Raw genomic sequence first — 20,602 nt, 5'->3', positions numbered from 1 at the left:
ACTTATCGGCCAATGAGCGAAAGGGTTGAGGCAGATGTATCTATACACCCAACGTATAAAATTATAATATCACGATGTATTATAGGCAACTGCCATGTCTGCTTCGCTAATTTTGGTGGCGAGATGCTGGTGGCATGTTCAAAGAGCTGAATTATGAAGATCAAGGCAGCGAATGTGAATAAAGCCGTATACATTCGTATATATTGAAAATCCACTAATGCCTTAGAATATTAGTCCGGTTCATGCATGATTTGGATTCAGTTCTGATGTACATGCCATAATATTTTGATCAAAAACACCACTTTTCGCGGGTGGCTGCTATGTCAGACTTCCTGAGGGGAAAGGGGAAAGAAGGTGAGGGTCTTCGAACCTCTGAAGAAGGTGGGTAATTTGTCTCGAGGAATTCGAAATTCGATTGGTATAATAACCAATTCCTCGGAGCATGGGGGGTAAAAGCTGGGGCAGCGAAGGGTGGTGGAGCAGCCACGTATGAAAAGGGACTAAGAAGAACGCCGTTGAATTGAGTAACACAATGTACGTACAAACAGCTGGATGTGGCAATTGTAAGCAGGAAAATAATAATTGCCTTGGAACAATGAGCATAACCAGCGATACTCACAATATTCCCCGGTTTTTTTTTTTTTTTCCCTTTCATTCTCGTTACTGCGCTATTTGCTTGTTGAGCACTTGATTTCTTGCTTGCTAGCTGACTTTGTTGTTCACGATGTATGTACTGTAGCCATTATTGTATTATGGATGGTTGTGTGAATTATATGGGAGGTCTGGCTGGGGTGTGCGTGTTGTTTCTATTTTGGCTAGCGGCTTCGTGCCTTTCCCGCTCCCGCTTATTGGAAGCGAGATCTGGAACAAACATTCAACCAGTTGCTCCTTCCACCAGTCTTTCAGGACGATTTGATTGATGGTGATGACGACACAAGCTTGCCTGGACATACAGTGTGGAAGGCATTCACATTCATACGGCTACGGCAGCTTCATTTCTGTGTACCATCTTCCAACATTCCGGTCTCCCGTACCAGCATATTCCCGTCAAGTGGCTTTTCTAGATCTCCAGCGCAGCTCCATTTGGTAAGCCCGGACAAGGTCACACCAAGCCCTTTTTTTTGGCATGGTTGGGATCAGAATACGCTGACGACAGCTATGATAGCTATGTCATCTCAACTCTTAAGGGACGAACGGAGGGGAAAGGAATAAAGAGATAGAGGACTTGTCGTCAGGCCAGAGCATTGCTGTAAGGGAGCTTTGCCCTGCCTTTGCCCTCCTTCCGCTGCCGCCCTTTGAAGCAGGTCATCCTGCGCAGGCTGCAGGTTTGAGCTTGAGACACTCTGTGAACTGTGCAGCTACATCGTATACGACGCCCGTTTTTCTCGAATTCTTGCTCCCGAGAACCATCCTGCTGGCGAAGAAGGAGACATATTTCCGATGCTAGACTTTGAAACATATGAATCCCGTTCTTCGGATATATCGCCTTGGGACATTGGTATGAAACGCAAAGAAGGCGAAATCGATGATCAGTCCCCGGCGCCTTATGAATTGGAATTATGATCGGGGCAGTATGACAAGAGCCAGCTGCCTTCCCTCTCTTCATAGAGACCCCACCCCTGTACTCGAGTTCATGCAAATGCAGATGTAACGGAGCCACTGGGTTCAATTCAAAGAGGAAAAGTCAAACCACTGGCGGCCAATGAGATCAAAGCCGTACCCTTTTGATGTTCACCTGACACTTTTGCCCACTTCCATGAAAGATACGGAAATGGGGTGGAGGAAAAACATGCTGATTACCCAGCTAAATTACCAAGTTCACAGGCAAGTCTAAGCTTAGGCTCGCCTCACTTTTCAAATGATCCCCTTTCTAACCCTTTGAATTTTTTATTCTTTCTTCTTCTAGATTTAGCTTTTCTTGATGCCAGGCTACCAAGCTATTCAGGGCAAGCACGCTTCAACAATTAGAAGGCCGCCACGTCGACGAGCAAGTCGGGTCGGGCCTATAGGGATTCGATCAGCGAATCACGCATTGAGACAGCATCTGGTCCCTGGAAGATGCGTTGCATCTCTCCTTCTTGAGAACCTGATATCTCGAAGATATCGAATCATGATCATGAATATCATTCAATTGAAAGAGTATCGGTCGAATCGTTTTCTGAGGCATTAAACTAAAAAAAAAAAAAAAAAAAAAAAGAGAGAGAGAGGAAGAGAGCCGATGATTTCCCTAGCTCGTGGATTATCCGAGTTGACCTCATAGGTTTAGGGTGGTGCAGGTCGAAACATCAGATACCGATAGGTCTCAATTCAATTGAGCCAAAAGTACGTGCAGCAAAAAAGGGACAATGCTTCATCTTCCTGGGCCTTCCATTGTTAGAAGAAATGACAGCTGTGAGATGCTGTAGTGGCAACGAACCATTGGATCGTAAATTCAACTCTGGTGTAATCGCCCCGGGGTATGGGCTGGGCTGTCAACTCTGCGCAAGCCGAGCATAGGGAAGGGCAAGCCCCAGGAGCTTAACCATGAATATCCGGCGTTTCCCTGTGAATGCTCTGTCGCGTTACGTACCCCGTGAAAGAATCCAGAGACGTGAATTGGGCGAGGCTTTGAGATCGGAGCTGGCGATCAAGGTACATTACATCCGGGCGAGGCACCAATCGCAGTGCCCTGGTCAGTCCACTTTGAGGAGAGATACATGCGATAGTAGCGACTTCTTTTGGTGGTGACAGACGGGTGCAAGCTTGGAGGAGAGAGAAGAGTGTGGGTTTGCTCCCCCACAAATACCAAGCTGGACCATTCCTGGCTTGGTCACCCTTGGTGCGCTCCTCAAAAAGCCAACCTCACTTTGCCGAAATTGGGTGGTTGATACATGTCGACAGCACAACGACCGCCATTCAGCTAGCCAACATCCTTTGCTTCTCCCAAGAGACGGGCATAATCCAAGTGACCGTCACTAGTGCTTCCTCGCAATAAACAGGGCGTCAGACGGGTGAGCGAGTGAGGAAGTACTTACCACCACTTCTCCACAGCACACACTTTATGCAGCACTATGTGTACAATATGTGCAGGTCGAGCTACTGACTACTGACAGGTAGGACCATTCAGCTCGAGTTTCTTCCTCTTCACCTTCTTCCCTTTCCTCTCTCCCTCCCCATCTTCCCTGCACTTTTTTTTTTGCGCAGCATAGGAGGGTATACATACAGACACGCATAGCAGTGTACATTACTAACTGTACCTACACAATCCCTCACACCCACACTCACACACACACTGACCACCTGCACCCACACCATTTCCCTTATTCTTTCCTCTCACCTCTTTTTCCTCTTCTTCTTTTTCCCTTTCCTTCCTCCTCGCTCGCTCTTCTAACAGCTGGCGTTGTCTTGGATTATACATAACATTAACATCCTCTATCAAAGAAGAGTTTTTCTAACGTTTCGGATTTTGGCAGCCTCGTCTCAAAAGATATTGAAAAAAAGCTTCAAGAGAGGAGAATAAGAAATACCTTGCTCGCTTAGTCCGCCTTACAGAGACCGCAGTTTTCTCGAAGAACGACGGGACGACGATTACCCTCTTTTTCCGATCGAATATTTGTTGGCAAAGGCCTATTCGAAGAAAAGTGCGGAGAAGTTACAGCACTATAACCAGGCCTCCTTCCTCTCACTCCTCCTCCTCCTCCTCCTCCTCTCCTTCACATTCCCTCCACTCCACCTCCACCACTTATCCTCGTCATCTACCTCTACATCAACATCAACTACATTTATAATCCCCACCCCGCCAGACTACTTCCCACTCTCTATCCCGGACCTTTCGCCTGTTAGTGTGTGTTTGCCCTGGTCGTCTAGCTTTCCCCATTCAACCTCATAAGACAGAAAGATGTACGGTCAATAGGTTTTGATATTGTAGCATCATACCCATTCCTTTGCACGCTCTTTCTGTGTCCATATACATATTAAATTGCTATATATACATATACCCATACCCCTTCAGCTGTTGTTTCTTTTTTTTTTCAATTTGGAACCCTCATCTTTCTCGCTGGCAGGGAAAAGAATAAAAGTTGCTTGAAGCTTGAATTCAACTTTGACCAGGGACAGAACTGAATCAACAGGGGACCAATCCACTATCGATTAGGGAAACAGCTGCCACCAACAATACCTTCACCGACCTGATATATCACAACTGAAGTTTGAAGAGGGAGACGCAAATTGAATCCGACAAAATGTTGAGTGCCAAAGTTGCAATGGTGGAGGACTTCAACTCCGAGGTCCAAGAAGTTATTCCATCCTCGAGAATCCAAGCTTTCAAGAAGAGACAATCTGGACTTGCTTCAGTGACAAATTACTCCGACGCTGGCACCGTTGACTCCGGGTATTCTTCCACTTCGGCACCAAATGGCCAAGAGGAGCATGAACTTTTCCCTGAGAGTGACAGCCCATCCCGCCACACACCTCAAAGCGACCTCTCCGACTCTAATATTTCTGAGAGAACACCCGTTAATCGTCCGATTGGCCTTGAATCCGAGGGACGTGCGAGGTCTTCGAATGCTCATCGGGCATCTGGTAAATATGCTTTCGTTCCCGGGTTGAGCCGAAACATCGAACGCATTGAGCGACCGCTTAGCAGGTCGACAAGTAAGAGAGACAGTACCGGCAGAGCTTCCCCTGCTATCCGACCGCAGGATGCCGATGAATGTGACTGCCCTCATTGTGCTAAAGCCTCCAGCAGCGCGCAGCCTTCGCCTTCTATGGCCCCTCCCGATGCTGGCCTAGACGGAAGTTGGTCTTTGGACATGTCCAACAGTCTTCCCTCTTATAACCCCAATTCGTTAGACTATTCTTCCGGCCTTCTTTCTGGATCCCCTGGTAGAACTCGTGGCGCAGCTCGTGAGAGCAACGGCTTTTTCGAAACTTTCCCAACAGCTAATTCCAATGCAAGTGGAAATGGCCGACCATCAAGTCTCCTTTCGAACACAAACCCTTTGGGAGGATTGAGCACATCATATGAATATACAGCATCCCCCAGCACCTACACACCACAATCTGCTGTTAACCCGCTGTTGTCTCCACCTCCTTATCTTGGTGTCGATGAATGGGTTCCCCCTACCACGCCTACTTCGTTACGAAACCGAGATCACACAGAAGACTACGCCAATTACTCTAGCAATGACTACTTGTATGGTAACGGGTCGGGGGCTTTGTCTGCGAGCGGAGGCAACCACAACAACTACGACCTCCCTCCCCGATCTGCGTCTGTACAACCAGCCGGTTTAAGGAATAGACCCCGAAGCAGCACCTACCACGTCGATTACCCAGTTGGCGCTATGGGACCTCCCCAACGTCGAGCATCAAAAGCACCGGCTCCAAAACGCATCCATTCCGCCACTAATAGCTATGATGCTGGTCGCTACGACACTGCTACCCCATACCCCAGCTATGACAGCTACGACAACACGGCCGAAGACTTTCATTCTCCAGCCCACCATCCTATTAGCCGTCGTCTTAGCCGTGCCGGATCTGGGGCTCTTCCGCCTTTGGATATTACTCGAGCTACCTCTGTACCACCAGTCGACAATTATGTTGCTGGTATTGAACGAGCTCGTCGGATGACTATAACACCACAGCCAATGCAAATTGCAAACAGGGATAGAAACCGACGCGGAAGTAATGCTTCTTCTGGTCTTTCTTCCTCTGCGTCAAGAAGGGCTCACGAAGCTCGAATGAGCATGGCTGAGATGATTGACTCTGTCAAGGTTGAGCCCCGCCCGGAACTTGCCGGCGCACTGACTAAACGCGATTCTACTGGTGGAGCTATCGTTAAGCACGGTTATAGCCCAGCCGAGTTTGACTACGCTACCGATGGTGCATATAACACTTATGATTATCCTTACGATAACAGTGGTATGGAAATTCATCCTTACCACCACGAAGAATTCGAGCAAGAGCTTGTACTGAGTGGACCCAGCGAACCGTTTTCTTCCAGGTACGGGATACCGCCCAAGCTACACTACGCTGGCGCGGATCCCCTGCATCGGTCCTTACGTATGAACTCCGACAGAAGAAGAAGCATGCACAGGCGTTTGAGCGATTACCAGCACGGTGTGGATTATTCTCACGCCAATGATTTGGACGAGCTTCGTCAGTTGACAAAGAGCCGAAACTCAGGGCTTGACCGGCGGTTACCCCCCAATCCTGCTTATATCGAAGACGGACACGTTCACGGTTACTAAATCCCTATATATATATTTCTTGCGACACAATTCCCCCTCATAATTTTTCGTTGCCTCTCCTCCCTGCATTTAATCACATATTGACTCATTTCGCCCCTCTACGTTCTCAAAGTTCACAAACTTTATACTTTTAGCACATCGATCGCTTCTCATCATTGATGATTTCTCTCCCTCACAATCGTCGACATCTAGGCTACATTGGCCCCCACATATATTTTTCTTCTATTTATTTCACTTCATCTTGACATATATTTTTCTCTGACGGTTAATGTTATTTGAACGGGAGTGGTTTTCAAGGATAACCGGTGTTTATTGAGGTTGCGGAGTTTGAAAGTGAAAGCAAGAAGGCTTTTTCGCTTTCGTCCCATAGTTGAGGTTTTGGTTTTGTTTGCTTTAAGAACGATTTCCTTGCTGTTTTCACGTTTTGCTTGTTAAAGTTTTATTCTCATCGTCATTTCAATGCCTTCATCTGGTGTGGCCGCTTTGTTACTATTTCATTGATGTCATCTCATTCGACATATCCCTCTTCATACCTATTCTTTTTCTGTTACTCTCACAGAAGCATGGCATAACTCGGCTTCGTCTAACATAACTCCTACTCCTTTCTGAATTCACTGTATCTTTTCTTCTTTTCCTTTTATCTTTTACGACTTTGCAAAAACTAGTTCACATGCTTTTTTCCCTTTTTTATGCTTCTCATCTCGAATCGAACCATTGTTCAGTTAATGAGGGCTGGTGATAAATAACTCACACAACAGTCACTCAGCTTATTCCGGACCAGGGAGACTACGCATATCACCGATGTTGGGGACTTGAATTGACCTTGTGTCAGCTTACAGGCCTTCTTCGGTCTTTATCAGGTAGCTCTTACCTCTTCCCATTCTTATAGTCTGTCAAACCTATACTCTTGCAAAACTTCCAACACCTACTTTAACTTTTCTTTGTTCTCGGGGAAGGCTTTCTGAAAATTACTTTGTTCCTCATTTCTCTACATTCTCTGAAATCGTATTCCTAACATTCTGCATGTGAAGTCCTAAAAGATGTCAAACCCTTCAATTCTTTAATCGCTTTGTTTAGTGATACTTGGCCTGAGTTTTGCGAACATTCAACTGGTGGCTAATTGTTTTTCTTTTATTTGCGACTACATGTGTATGGACTTACTTTCTTCTTTTTTTTCTATCTTCTCTGAAATCTCCGCCAGTATAGTTCGCTCACAAAAGCCGTGCTTCTGTCGGTAATGTTTCGTTAAGTCGATACTCCCTTATACTACCCTCCTGATTTTGCTTCATGATTATTGGTTCTAACATTCTCCTTATGGCTTTTTTTTTTTTTTCCCCATGAGGTGCCCAGTTTGAAGGCCGCTGCTACGCGAATTCTCCTCTTGCATACTTAAGTATTTACATGTACATGCCATTACCTCTAGTGCGACGCAGTTGCTGGTCTGAGTGTGCCTTTGCCACCAGGCCGCTCGCTTTGCCGGAGTTGGTGACCTGTTCATTTTTTTTGTTTACATACATTTGTGTCTTGATTTTATTTTGCTGCGACGTTACGAAAAATCCATCACCTTGTTTCCTATTATGTTGTCTGCGATTTGATATTTTGTATGTGAGCTTGACCTCGCCGCTTATAAGTCGACGGTTCGACTGATCCCTATATTACACTTTCTAGTCGTTCCTTCCGAATTTCTCTAGTAATACACTATTTCGTCCTCGAGCTCCACTTTTCCCACTTTTTATATGTTGATGTATGAGAATTTGTAATACGAACCTTCTAATATTATCTTTAAAGTGTTAAATGGCACCCTAATCTTGGAACTACTATCAAAGTGCGCCCAGTCGGAAGGAGTTTGGATTGTAAATTCCGATATGTACAAAAATCTGCATATATACAACAGCTCGTATAAGGTGCTAAGGTATGTCATGACTCAGCTGTTGGCGATCTGGCAGAAGCCAAAATTGTCCCCAATCAAATTACCCAAATTTGTATGATCTTGGTGTAAAGGGTCTAGAAACCAATAGGGTTGATCCGTTGCGAAACTCGAGTCCATTTGGGTAGCTCTGTCAGGTAGTTCATAAAAATTAGCAATGTGTCTTCCTATAGCCATAACGAGCATGATGAGTAATGTCGTGATAAAGAGAAAACATACTGTGGATTCCTTTCCGATATCCCTTGTGCTTCTTATCAAAGATGGTGTACTTGTCCCGTGGCAACATCTCGGCTTCAGTAGGCATTTCGGCCTTCCAGGTTTCGACGGCCTTGGAAACCATTCCCTGTTGCGCCAAGGCATTGGAGATTGTTTCGACTACTCGGTCGACACGACGGAGACGCTGACGTTGGCGATACTTTTGAAAGCGGGAGAGACGCCATGGGATTTTCCTAAAGTAGTGGGGTTAGTAGACGAGCAATTGAAGAGAGAGTAAAGGTTCTTACCATAGCAGACCACCCATGAGGGCGTTCGTGGGACGGAACGCTCCAAACATTGTGGGTGGGGTTCACGGGTGCTGATGAGGTCGAGAAGAGGTCAAGGTTTTGACTGCATGGGTAGTCGTCTGAGTTTTGGTGATGGTGTTTTCGGTTGTACCCTTTTGGCGCTAAATTTTCCTTGTCCATAAAATTCTACAACGCCAGAAGAATTCCTATCCACTTAGCTTGACATTTATAACTTTGACTTACGATCCACAACCAGATGTCTCGACCCTAAAAAGAAACACCTTAAATGAGCCTACTGTGATGCCAATGGAACCGGCCCGAGTGCTCGACCTCTCCCAGAGTTTATGCGACGGTTCGCGGGTAGACTGGTGAGGTCTTCCTGGGGATTTTACAATGGCCCCACCGAACTGACACCGCCGTTGTCTATACGCCATCTATCAACTACAAAGGCCATTGTACTCGTCCCGGATTCGAAAGATACAATTAAAATTGTATCATATCGTTCCCGAAAGATTGGCAAGCCTCAATTGAATTTGGGTCTCCGTTACAGCCAAGGTACCGACGGCAAAAGGCCAAAGATCCAGATTCCCGCTTGGCTGAACCCAGAGAGCTGGCTGGCGAAGGAACCTCAGGATGTTATCTACGGAGACGACAGGGATCTCGACAACTTACCACCAGTACCGAAGAAACGGGAGTATTGGATGGATGCTCAATACCCGACAGGGATAGTTAAACAAGAAAGAAAGCAGCAGAAGAAGAAGAAGAGGCAGAAGCAGAAAACAGATATCATCCAGAAACCTGGAGATTTATCACTCCAGTCTAGCTCTCCGTTGGAACCGGAACGGCCAAGAAATTATCTTTCTAATCGACCAATTACCAGCAAACAGGTATATACACGGTTGTTCGGGAAAGAGTCTCGGCCATTTCATGATTTCATGAGAGAGGCTCGAGTTGAGCGCCAATTCACACTTGGAAGGCTCATGGTTGATACAGCTGAAATTCGGAACTACCATGAATACTGGCTACAATTGCTCAAGTTTCGGGCTAGGATACATGGAGAGAAAGGAGTCAAGGATATTTGGATCGGGTTGTCTATGCGTATGGCTGATATACCACTCACTGGCCCGGTGGCGGATGGGATGTGGGGTTTTTTTGTCAAAGTTGGGCTAGAAGATGAGGCTTTTTTGCTCAGATTATACAAATACTTGCGGCAGAGATTTGAGCGAAGGGGCCAGCTACGATGGAGACCGATGTATAATACTGTCGTGGGAGGTCTGCTTTCAAAGAAGCCACTACGGGCGCTCTGGTGGCATTACCATATGGTTGATATGGCCCCACCTCGGGGTTTCACAACCTTCTTTCAACAACATGCGACGGACCCGAAAAATATCCAGACTCTATTCAAAATCTTCCAATCAAAAAAGATTGGGCCGGTCTATGAAGCGGTCATACCCTTTCTCTGCCGCATGGAGTACTATGAAATCGCGATCCAGTGGCACAAGATGCTTATGAGCAAGGGAGACAAGCCTGCAGATTCCCACCACGCCGACAGGCTGATGGAGTATTATGCGTTCCACAAACCACTGAAGGATCTAGAGATGATGCTCCGCGAGTTCAAGGAGCACGGGATCGAGGTAATGGAGAGTACGGTGATCACTTTGATCAAGGCTCGATATAGGACTCGTGCAATCATGGATTTACTCTGCGAACTGTACACTGCAAAGGTCATCTGCAAAAATTGCTTTGGCGACAGGTTCTGGGCGTTCTTGCTCACCTACCAGCGGTTCTCTCAGGCTGATGTTACAACATATATGAAGAAACTTGGTATCGAGAGGATATCCCGCGAAACTACCAAGGAGTTTGTGAAGCGGGGAAAGACGACAGCAGACTTCATCCGAGGGATCGCATTGTTAAACAGGCGGAAGATTCCAATAGATAACGATGTCTATTCTAAATTTCTCGAGGTGAAGGCACGGTGGAATCCGGAAGAGGCTCTGGAGGAATCACTTCCTATCGAAGACCTGGAAATAACTAGAGGCAATGCACTCCTTCAAGGGTACCTGAGCACCTACCGCTGGAAATTCTTCAACCACGTTTACAAAAATCTACGGCGACGGAATGCTGTCACATGGAATTTGTTTCTGAAGAGATTGTTCATGACCCGCCAGCTTAAAACTGGTTTGGAGCTCATGGAAGAAATGCGCGCGTTATCTATACCCATCGGGTCATCCGCCCAGTCGGAGCTCCTTCATGCGATACTTCTGCCGCGTCGGTCATCTCATCGTCCGATTACTCAAGACCCCAGAGCCCGCAAGACCAAGGATCTACGGATTGCGACAAACTACCTGCGCGCGCTTCTTATGAACGGGGATCGGGTGGATCCCAGGTTGTGGAGAGAAATAATCAAAAGATATGGGATGTTTAGGAAGCTGAAGGATCTAGAGAAATTATGTTTGTGGTTAGCGGACTGGTACAACCCTCGGAGACCAGCATTGCGACAAGCCAGTATTCCGATAAAATTCACGGACGTGGGACAGATTGCTTCGCTGGGGTATGACCAGACCCAGCACGTTGAATGGACCGATCCACCACTTGCAGAATCTAACAGAAGTCCTAAAAACCCCTTGCGGATCCTCTTTCCCGCCACAACGATCCGGTCTATCGTTGAATATGGATTTTTATCCATGCAACGGTCCTGGTATCTAGGCCTTCTGCGCCGCAGGAGCAGGATTGAATTGAAGGCACGGTTATCTCGTTGCGCGTGGGGTATCAGGCTCGTAAAGCAGCTGCAAGAAAGAGGAGTATGGGTCGATGAGAGGAGTGTTTCGAGGGCAGTCAGAGTAAGATTGAGAGCTCTCGAAGGGAGTAAATATCACTGGGAAAGTTTCGATACAAATATGAGTAAACATGAGCCGATAAACCTGGGTGTGATGGCGTCTATTGCAGAAAAGGCATGGGGCAAGGAGCTATTTCCAAAAGGAAGCTGGGATACGGAGGAGGGTCTTATGCGGATGTTGAAAGCCCCTGTGAAGGATATCGTGCTTCCGCGGCGGCTGAGAGTGGGACGACGGCCTTGAATCAACGCGCTCTGCTGAAAAACTCGATGGCTAAGCATGCAAACGAGTTCCAAATAGTTCATCTTGGGAACAAGTACCGGAAATTTCGAAACCTATTTCCTTATCGATTACCTGAGCAATCCAAGCTAGAAGCCCATGCTTATTGATTTTGCGTCGCCTTGAATGTGGGTGCACTATACCATTTATGCGGGGTTTGACAATCCCGTGTACTCGCCCCACCTCACTAATGCAAAGACGGAATTGAAGATTTCATCTCCAAAATCAAGGATTGATTGCAAAGCGGTCGGAACTCGACTGCTTCAAATATGTCCCCTCCTTCGCCTAGGGATAAGATCTCGATGGAAATGGCGTGGATTTCTTACCCAACCTGCCGGATGTTCCGTCCTATTTGGGGGCGATGACCCTGTCATATGCACAACCGGACCTGATATTTCTCGTGGTGGTTGCTGCTACCCATGGCAGGTGGTGTACCTGCTGATCAAAACTAGACAAACACCAGGGAAGAGCTACACGAACCAAGTTATCAGATGGGGTTACCATCGCAAAATTTACGACAGGCTTCAACACGCTAATAGTGATCTCTCGATAATCACTTCTTATTCTATGACGTTAGCTTCTAATGTGAGGCCGTCAGCCGTTTAGTAGTGATCTAGGGGGGCCGCTGTCGAGAATTCTGAATGGTTACGATGAGCAAAGGATATCTCGATCCACTTTCTAAAGAAGACTTCCATCATGGCGATGCCCCATGTATCAGATAATATTATATTGTTTCGATGTAACTGCCAGAAATATCTCATCACACACCGCCGCGATCCGTCCTTACGCTATCAAGAAGAGGCAGCAGCGGGCAGCGATCATGTTGGAGTGACCAGTTGTCTTATCTGAGCTCTTCAGTTCTCCTCATATACCCCGCCCCTAGACTGGTCGTCCACGGCGTGACCGCAAATATATTCCTCAGCTGGGTACTTTGAAATACAAGTCGTAGATTATATAAGGCACCAAGTGAGCCTTTTTTCGGGACATGCATTCACCTTTTAGAGCGGCGGGACATACTTGCATAAGGACCTCAGCTCTGTTTGGTTCCCTTACTCGAATCCAATCACCTATCCTTTTCCTCCGTCGCATTTTCCGTCCCCCGGTGGCCCATCATATCATATTATAAAGGATGTATGTATAAAATAGCCTTTGAAGGATAGTTCTACCGTTCGAAAAGCTCTTGCTTAAAAAAACAAAAACAAAGTAGCATATTGCATATAGACTGACGCATATAATAATTCCTTTTTGAACAGCCCTATTACTCACGTTCTGGACACATCCACGGCTTCGTACATCAGAAGACTTGCATTTCATTAATATCTGTCCCGAAGGATCGGATTTTATTTCCTATAAAATCCTGATATCCCCCCCATCCTCGATATTTCCACCGTCGATAATTTTATATATTTTCCCTCTTATCACCCCGCCTGACGGAATGGTTCCTGATTGTCGGTACACTCGTTTACATTTTCTAACATTTGCCTAAATATTTCATACCGGTTTAACTTCCTAATATCCATCGTATTTATATTCACATACCCTTCTTCTTCTTCCTTTTCCTATCCCTTTTCGAATTTTCTTTATTTCCTTTCTTCCCATTTGAGTTCGAATTCATCCCCATTCTCGATGCGTATCAAAAACATTTTCCCAGAAATCCAACGTCAACACAAAAGCAAGAAGGACAAAGCTATTCTCATCCGTCAAGATGGAGGAGAACATATACCTAGAACGCCAGTGCTTACGGCACAGCGGCCTAAGCGTATGTCAGACTTCATAAAATCACCGTCACTACGCTCCATGACATTTTCACAGAATACAAAATCTTCTTCACGGCCATCACAAAAGAAACTCTCGTCCGTGGCTGAGGAAGAAGAGATTGCGTTTAACTATCAGATGGCACTGTTAGAGGACCCACCAGAGTGGGACCTTGATGCTGGTATTGGATCCCGAGACTTCGAGTCGCCGTCTATGACGCCGCCAGCGATAACAACAAGCCGTGCTAGTTCGCCTTCACATATCGAAAAAGTTACGGAGACATCGAGGAAACAGCTCCAGCGGCTGGCAAGTAAGCTACACTATCTACACGACAATACGATGACCAGCCAAGGTGCAGATGGAAAAGAGCGTCGACTGAGCAAATCCGAACCAGATTTATCAAAGCTGAAGAAAGAAGCTGGAAGTTTATCACCACCTTCATCACCTACAAATCAATCACACACAGAGAACCTACGAGGCCGCACCCGTACTATTAGGGAGGAAGACGAAGAAAGAGAACATACTCCACGTCGTCGGTCAAGGTCCGGACCTCCTTCCTGGAGGATGCCACCGAAAAACATCCGACGCGGTATGCCCCATGTGCGCGAGGCTTCGCCCCTGCCGAGCTTTCCATTAGGGCCGGTAGATATTAAGTACCACGAATCCTCAGTTATGGCACGAGCTATGTGGAAGAACGGCGAGGTGAGGTATGAGGATCAGTGGGGTCGACGGTTGGTTCCTATCGGGCGACAGAACTCGTTTATGTTTGAGCTCTGGCCGGTTAGTGAAGAGTGAATGGTATAAAACGTAGGGACACAACAAAGAACTGTCGAAACATGTGTCTCCGAAACAAAGTTGTTATTGGTTTTGAAGTTTTCGGGTTTCAATATTTTTTTCGTGTTTTGAATGCAATGTTGGGATGTTTATGAATTTATGCTCCGCCACTTCGTGATTCGTTAGTTGGTGGAGCAGTTAAACATGGGTTTACGTCTACGATCTAGCTATGGCTACTTCTAGGTTTCAAAGCCATGCCATCACTCACGATTGTTGTTGCATTTTCAGATTCGTTCTCGTCGTCGTCTTCAATGTCGTCGTTAGGAAAGCTTCTGTCTTTTCCGTCTGTACAGTTGGGTGCCCCTTACCTTCCCTCCATATATCGTTTCTTTCTTCTTACGTCTTTGGGTTATACCCCCTACTTTTTTTTTTTTTTTTTGAAATTCTGCGTACATACGTACCTTGCTTTTCGCATTGCATCTGCATATTAACGGCGTTTTGGTGGTTGCGAACTGGATATCATTCTTATTCTTTCCTTCATGGGCATTATTATCAGGAAGACTAGCACTTTTACTCTCAGTTGCATTTTCTATCTTTCTTTTGCATTTTATCTTATTATCTTCTCGAATTCTCCTTTATTAAGTTTCTATATACTATACTTTTAATCCCTTTTTATTTTTTATTTTTATTTTCCTTATTTTTAGTGATTTCTGTAGCTTAATTAAGGTATCTGGGCAACTTTGTGGAACGATGTGTACATGTGTGCGCTAGTCTATCTGTGATCGCGAGTTACACTTAAGTTCAAGGTTGATCTTGCGAGCTAAGTATTGAGTTACGATGCTGCTTTATTTTTCACTTTGATCATGGGGGGTGCGAGCGAGCTTTTCTCCCTTTCTCCTTTTCTTTTCATTATTGCTACAGCTTGCAAGGAGCGATATATGATGATTGTGTGATTATGGAGCGAGCATGAGCGCGAGCGTGTTCGAATATGTTGCAAAGCGCGATACTATCTTGCGATCCGGGAACATGTTACGCACATATGATGCCACCATCTGTGGACAGATTAGCATATCAGAAGGATCCATTCTTATTACAACTACTATTTATATCTGTATTTTTTTAGGTTATCCTCGAAGGTGTTAAACATTAAATGGATGCGATCATGTAATTAGTTCGTAGGAGGAAATATGGTGATGTATAATTATTTAATATTAGGACACTTCTAACCAAATCCCTTTTGAAAAAAGAAAGAAAGAAAACCTTAAAAGAAAAAACCTATGGTACATAGAATTGAACGAATGAACGTTTACCTCCTTGCCCAAGTTTTGCCTCTCTGACTGTAGATACGAGGAAAGACGGGAGACAGGATAGGTAGTTGGGGTATATCGTATCATATCACAAAGAAAACTTGGACTGACATCAACGAATGAAAGACGTCAGCTAGGGGGAAAGACAGGACAGAACAAGTAAAATCGTATCGTAAGTTCATAAATAGACTTCGAAAAAGAGGCGCTAGGAATAACTTCAAAGGATCAATTAAATGGTGAAATAATATTTGGCAATTGCTGGGGGGGTTGCCAGAACTATTTCCCAACAGGTTGTGATCGATATCCAGAATCGAAATGGGGGGATATATAAAAAGGGAAAACAGCTAATGGTAGAATTGACAAAGGAAATCAACGAAGGAAATATTTGATTTTCGGCATCTACTTTGCCCTTCCCCTCTGTGCACCGATCTTTGATGTGAGGTGGAATCCACCAAATAGCCAGTCATTCGTGTGTCTACCCACATGGTTGATACTGGCTACTCGGGAAGACTGGCTCATGATGTCGATATTTGGAGATGGAGATGGAGATCTCCTAGTTCGAGATCGAGACCGTGAACGGGAGCTAGAGCGAGTGTTTGTGGTCTCGACGACAGTGAGATGAGTGGACTTGGACTTCTTGTTCGAGACCATACTGGCTGAGGCTACAGAAGTGTCGATAGTAAGCGGGGCACGCTTGTGGGACGAGCGGGAGGAAGAGCGGGACTGAGGCCGCGAGGATGTGTTGTCTAATGTGTTGTTGGAGGGAACCTCGGCGGGCAGGTTGAGGGTTGGAATTCTGCTATGGCTGCCAGAGGCTCGACGAAGAACTCGGTCGATGAAAGAGGCAGAACGAGGAGAAGTAGAGAAAGTGATCTCAGGAGGAGCTTGGGACCCGGTATGTTCCATCGATAGCTTTTTTTCCAATTGGAGAGAGGTACTTGGTAGTTGTAATTTAGTGTTTGAAGGGTTGATTAGCTAGTAATTAAGCTTGAGCTTTGATTGTTTTGTTCTGATATATATATATAGACTAGACAAGCTTCAATGAATAAGGTTATATGAAATCGATTGAGTTCACAGTGAACAGATGATGATACGATTCTCTGGAGAGTGAAGGAATATGATCAAGATATATTTTTTTAACAATTCAGCCTCAAGCTCGGGGGGGATAGCCGGTTCTTTATACACTTCCTTCGATCCCAAATATCTGCTCCCAAGACGGCACAGCTTCAAGGCCCTGCAAGGATCACACACCGACATATTACTTCTGACTAACACACGAAAATCACCGCAAGAATCGAACTAACTGAGGAGGACACTATGGGGCGGCTGTTCGGGGTAGCCTGGTGTCCCCTCCCCATGCATGCTGCATGACTATGCACCAAAGCCTGAGAGAAAGAGACTAACCACGAAGATGCCTGCACTTGGATTTGAGTCGGAACATTCCCGTCTGCAATGGTCTTTGTTACACACCCCTCTTCCCCATGTCTGCTACTTACTCATCGGTGTAGGCAGAAGCAAAAGCGAAACTGAAAACCAACCTCCACAATGGGAACTCGCCCTAGAGGGGGGATTGACGAACAAAGAATACCGAAAATGAACCTAGGCAAGTAGTTTTTCGTATCGTCTACCTGGAATCTATGGATAATGTGACCTCCCTCGACACTTTGGCTTGGTCAGTTCGGGTTCACAGACAACGCTAATTGTCAGCCTTGTCTGTCGGCATAGTTTTATCCTCGATGTTTCTTAGAATACTTTCCAGTCTCCTCAGATTCGTAATTTTTCCTCGTGCGATGCTATTTTTGCAACCTACCCAGATGATACTAGTGTCCCACTTGCCGAAGTACCGAAAATGATACCAAATACCCCTTCTGGGGTTACGTCCATGACGTTGGAGGGTCCATAAAATTCGGCCGGGTCGGTTCAAACCCTCTTTTTTCCCCTTTCGCAAGGGCAGAGTTCGAATCTATGTGAAAGTATTTCCGGCAACATGACTTTCCTTTTTCATTTTCAGATTCTTTGACAACGTCTACTGATATTTTGAGTCGAATAGTGATACTGTTAACGTTGGTGTTCCATGTGCCATACAATATCGTACCGTTTAGCCCGGACGGAACTCACCCATTTTTGTTTAGGGAAACAGACTTGGTCATGTAAGTACACCAGGCCTTGAGCGTCTTTTTTTTCTTTGCCGCCTCGTTCGCATGAAACTTTTGTAGCTACCTAGGCCGACATCCTTCAGAGGACACCGTTTGAACTAAAACGGTTTAACATGAACTACCAGCATACACTTTATTTCAAGTCATCTGGCTACATGTATTTCCCCCCCATCGATCGATGTGTTATACTATAGCTTGTAATTCACTCGGTCAATATATCACTCTCGTATACACCAAGCAATCACAAGGCTGACATGCATCCTCACCTCATTCTTCAAAATGGTGCACGGTGCGAGCCAAACGAGTGAATTAAAATTTCGAGAACTTGGGAATTTCTACCCGCCTGGCTCTCAACCATGTACGATATTTTTGTTCGGGCCCGTTTATAACATATGGGTTCCATTACATAGACGCAGACAGGGGGTTGGAAGTATCGTAGCAATTGTGCGCAGTGGAGACCTTGGCTTGACAGAAAGGGCATTCGGCATCGGCCGAGCCACCTTGTCCCAACCTCTGCGCCGGTCCTCTATCTTTTCATACACAGTTCGCTTTCCTTTTTCTCCCCTTCTGTTCCCCACAATAGAAATAGTAGACTTGTTGATTGCGGAATCATCGGGCAATGAAGGTCTCAGATCTCCGTCCTGCTACGTACACACGTATGTGCGCACGCTATGAATTTTAAATGAACCACATCTTCACGCCGGATAAGCTGCTATCTATAGTCGGCGAGACTGTCTTGTCAAAAAGTCTTTGGTAATTGTGTCTTGGGGTTTAATCTGTTAATGTTGCCATTGATATCATCCGGTCGCCGGCCCATGCTGCCCATTCCAAGAATGTTGGTTTGTGTTTCCTGAGCTCTTAGCGTATGTAAGCCCTAATCCTCACCAATCTACGTAATCCAACCTGCAGCCCTTTTTCATGTGGATTTCTTGGCTCCCCGTCTAGCGTCGAAGCGAACAGAAAAGAAGGAAAGAGAGGAGTCCAAAAGCGCAAGAGACATACTTGGATTAAAGATAGAAACCCGACAAAGATAGAAGGAGGAACACCTAGCAGAGTTAGCCTTACGAGATGTACGGTCTCTTCTTTAGGAAAATATCTCCAGGCAGTTAGGGTTTAGAGTTCTTCTAGAAGGGTTTTGGAAGATTATACTCGAATCGATTGGGGGCGTGAGGACTGGTTGTCTAAGGGTTATAGATCGTCGACGTTATGCATTAACTAGTGAGGATGGGGGTGCCGTATGACCTTCTCCCAAGCCCAGGGTTCGTGCGTTTCTTGGAGCTTTTGCCACCGCGAGATGTATGCAAGTTGTCGGAACTTGCGAATTTGCGTTTGTTCCTCCCTTTCTTCCTTTCTTTTTTCTTTTGCTCAATTCCTCGTAGAGATGATGATCCATATGTCTGCAGCCTGGGAAAGCCGATGCCTGGTCAGGCCTCTTTAGTGATCTTCGTGGTCGGCCTGTAGTTCGTTTTGGCAGTTTTCGTACGAACCTATCTTATACATATTTGATCACACTCTGTCGACTCTGGTTGAGTAAGATATCTTTTGAATCCATGAAGGGGTTTCACTAGTTAGTTATGATATCAGTTGTCGACATGTCAATGGTCATGATCCTCATACCTTTGGCCTCGCGAGGTGGTATCGGAGGGGTCCGGGTCTCTGGTATGTCTTTTATTTTTGACCTAGAAACTATTCTTATCTATAGATCTATCGAAATTTCAAGGTTGGATGCAATGGCAGAGCTGCCTGAGCATGGTCTCGTATTCTATTATCATAGCGGCGCAAAACTGGAAGAAAGACATTAAGACGGATTACAACACTCCTCCGTACTGCGTGCCGGCCACGGAGCTGGGTACTTTCGATCTGGACGTCTCAATCTCGCCTAAACCACAGCAAGCAAGCAAAATCGTCAACCAGCTGTCAAGTACGGGAGATATGTCGTGCGATCAGTTCCTTAAACCAAACAGCTATGAACACAAACCATCACAATGCACAAACGAGGGAAATGGACAAAGAAAGTTTGTATATACCGAAGATTTCGAAGTACACATTGCATTTCTGAGTTACACGACGAGGGAAAAAGTAATCTTGGCCGATGTGTTGTTCGATGAGCACTTAGTACCTGTGTAACCTGGGGGCTTTGGATTGTCTATTTCCTAAACCTGATACCTAGCTCACAATTGGGGGAAAGAGAATCGAAAAGAAGAAGAAGAAGAAGAAGAAGAAGAAGAAGAAGAAGAAGAAGAAGAAGAAGAGAAGAGCGAAAGAAAAGAATACTGCTCACTAGAACTCATTCTATTTTACTCTGATTTGGAGCATAAAATTAAGTGAGTAAACTCCTACAGGTGTCATAGAGTACACATATATAAGTGACTATGGGAATTTTGCACGGATTGAACTGATTGATGGACGTCAATAAGTTAATTAATAAGCTGGGAAGTCCAATAAAGACCAGTACGCCCCCCGAACAGCGTGGAAATAGCCCAAGGGGATTCACGGTATATATTGATACTTTGGTATCCGGCTTCAAGTAGTTAACTACAGTTAATTCTATCGATCTAGGATACAGCCATAGTGAGCTAGCTCTAGGTATCAGACTTGAACCTGATAGCCCACGGCCAGAGCTGTAGGGGCTATTGCCTTAGTATATATTTCCCATCTGCTACTTTCCTAGACCCTGTACCATCCCGCCTGGCGTGTGCAGCGCTGCATATGCAGTGAAACACCGAGTTCTCAGAAAACCTTGTTATCGGGAATTTCTACGCAATAAATCAATACAGATCATTCACAACATACCTCGCTTTCTAATAGATCTAGGATGGCGGGTTTTGAACAAACTTTCT

The 20,602-nt window shown here is 45.6% G+C and overlaps 5 protein-coding genes across 5 annotated transcripts; 3 read left to right on the top strand and 2 right to left on the bottom strand.

Annotated features, from left to right (window-relative positions):
• Positions 1 to 4,220: 4,220 nt before the first annotated feature.
• On the top strand, positions 4,221 to 6,227 carry AOL_s00215g850 (uncharacterized protein; the record flags this gene model as incomplete). The annotated part of the gene is made up of 1 exon (XM_011130052.1): positions 4,221 to 6,227. One exon carries the CDS (start codon positions 4,221 to 4,223, stop codon positions 6,225 to 6,227), a length of 2,007 nt encoding a protein of 668 aa, XP_011128354.1.
• Positions 6,228 to 8,231: 2,004 nt separating this feature from the next.
• AOL_s00215g849 (uncharacterized protein) lies at positions 8,232 to 8,707 on the bottom strand (the record flags this gene model as incomplete). The annotated part of the gene is made up of 3 exons (XM_011130051.1): positions 8,232 to 8,284; positions 8,374 to 8,603; positions 8,658 to 8,707. The coding sequence occupies 3 exons, from the start codon at positions 8,705 to 8,707 to the stop codon at positions 8,232 to 8,234; spliced, it is 333 nt and encodes a 110-aa protein (XP_011128353.1).
• Positions 8,708 to 9,001: 294 nt separating this feature from the next.
• On the top strand, positions 9,002 to 11,734 carry AOL_s00215g848 (uncharacterized protein; the record flags this gene model as incomplete). The annotated part of the gene is made up of 1 exon (XM_011130050.1): positions 9,002 to 11,734. One exon carries the CDS (start codon positions 9,002 to 9,004, stop codon positions 11,732 to 11,734), a length of 2,733 nt encoding a protein of 910 aa, XP_011128352.1.
• A 1,662-nt stretch (positions 11,735 to 13,396) lies between these two features.
• Positions 13,397 to 14,320, top strand: AOL_s00215g847 (uncharacterized protein; the record flags this gene model as incomplete). Its single annotated transcript, XM_011130049.1, has 1 exon — positions 13,397 to 14,320. One exon carries the CDS (start codon positions 13,397 to 13,399, stop codon positions 14,318 to 14,320), a length of 924 nt encoding a protein of 307 aa, XP_011128351.1.
• A 1,685-nt stretch (positions 14,321 to 16,005) lies between these two features.
• AOL_s00215g846 (uncharacterized protein) lies at positions 16,006 to 16,512 on the bottom strand (the record flags this gene model as incomplete). Its single annotated transcript, XM_011130048.1, has 1 exon — positions 16,006 to 16,512. The coding sequence occupies one exon, from the start codon at positions 16,510 to 16,512 to the stop codon at positions 16,006 to 16,008; it is 507 nt and encodes a 168-aa protein (XP_011128350.1).
• Positions 16,513 to 20,602: the final 4,090 nt, after the last annotated feature.

The sequence above is a fragment of the Orbilia oligospora genome (assembly GCF_000225545.1).
Source record: "Orbilia oligospora ATCC 24927 unplaced genomic scaffold scaffold00215, whole genome shotgun sequence".
In the NCBI taxonomy this organism is placed as follows: domain Eukaryota; kingdom Fungi; phylum Ascomycota; class Orbiliomycetes; order Orbiliales; family Orbiliaceae; genus Orbilia; species Orbilia oligospora.
Note: the sequence above shows the minus strand (reverse complement) of the source record. Positions and strands in the feature narration are given on the sequence as shown.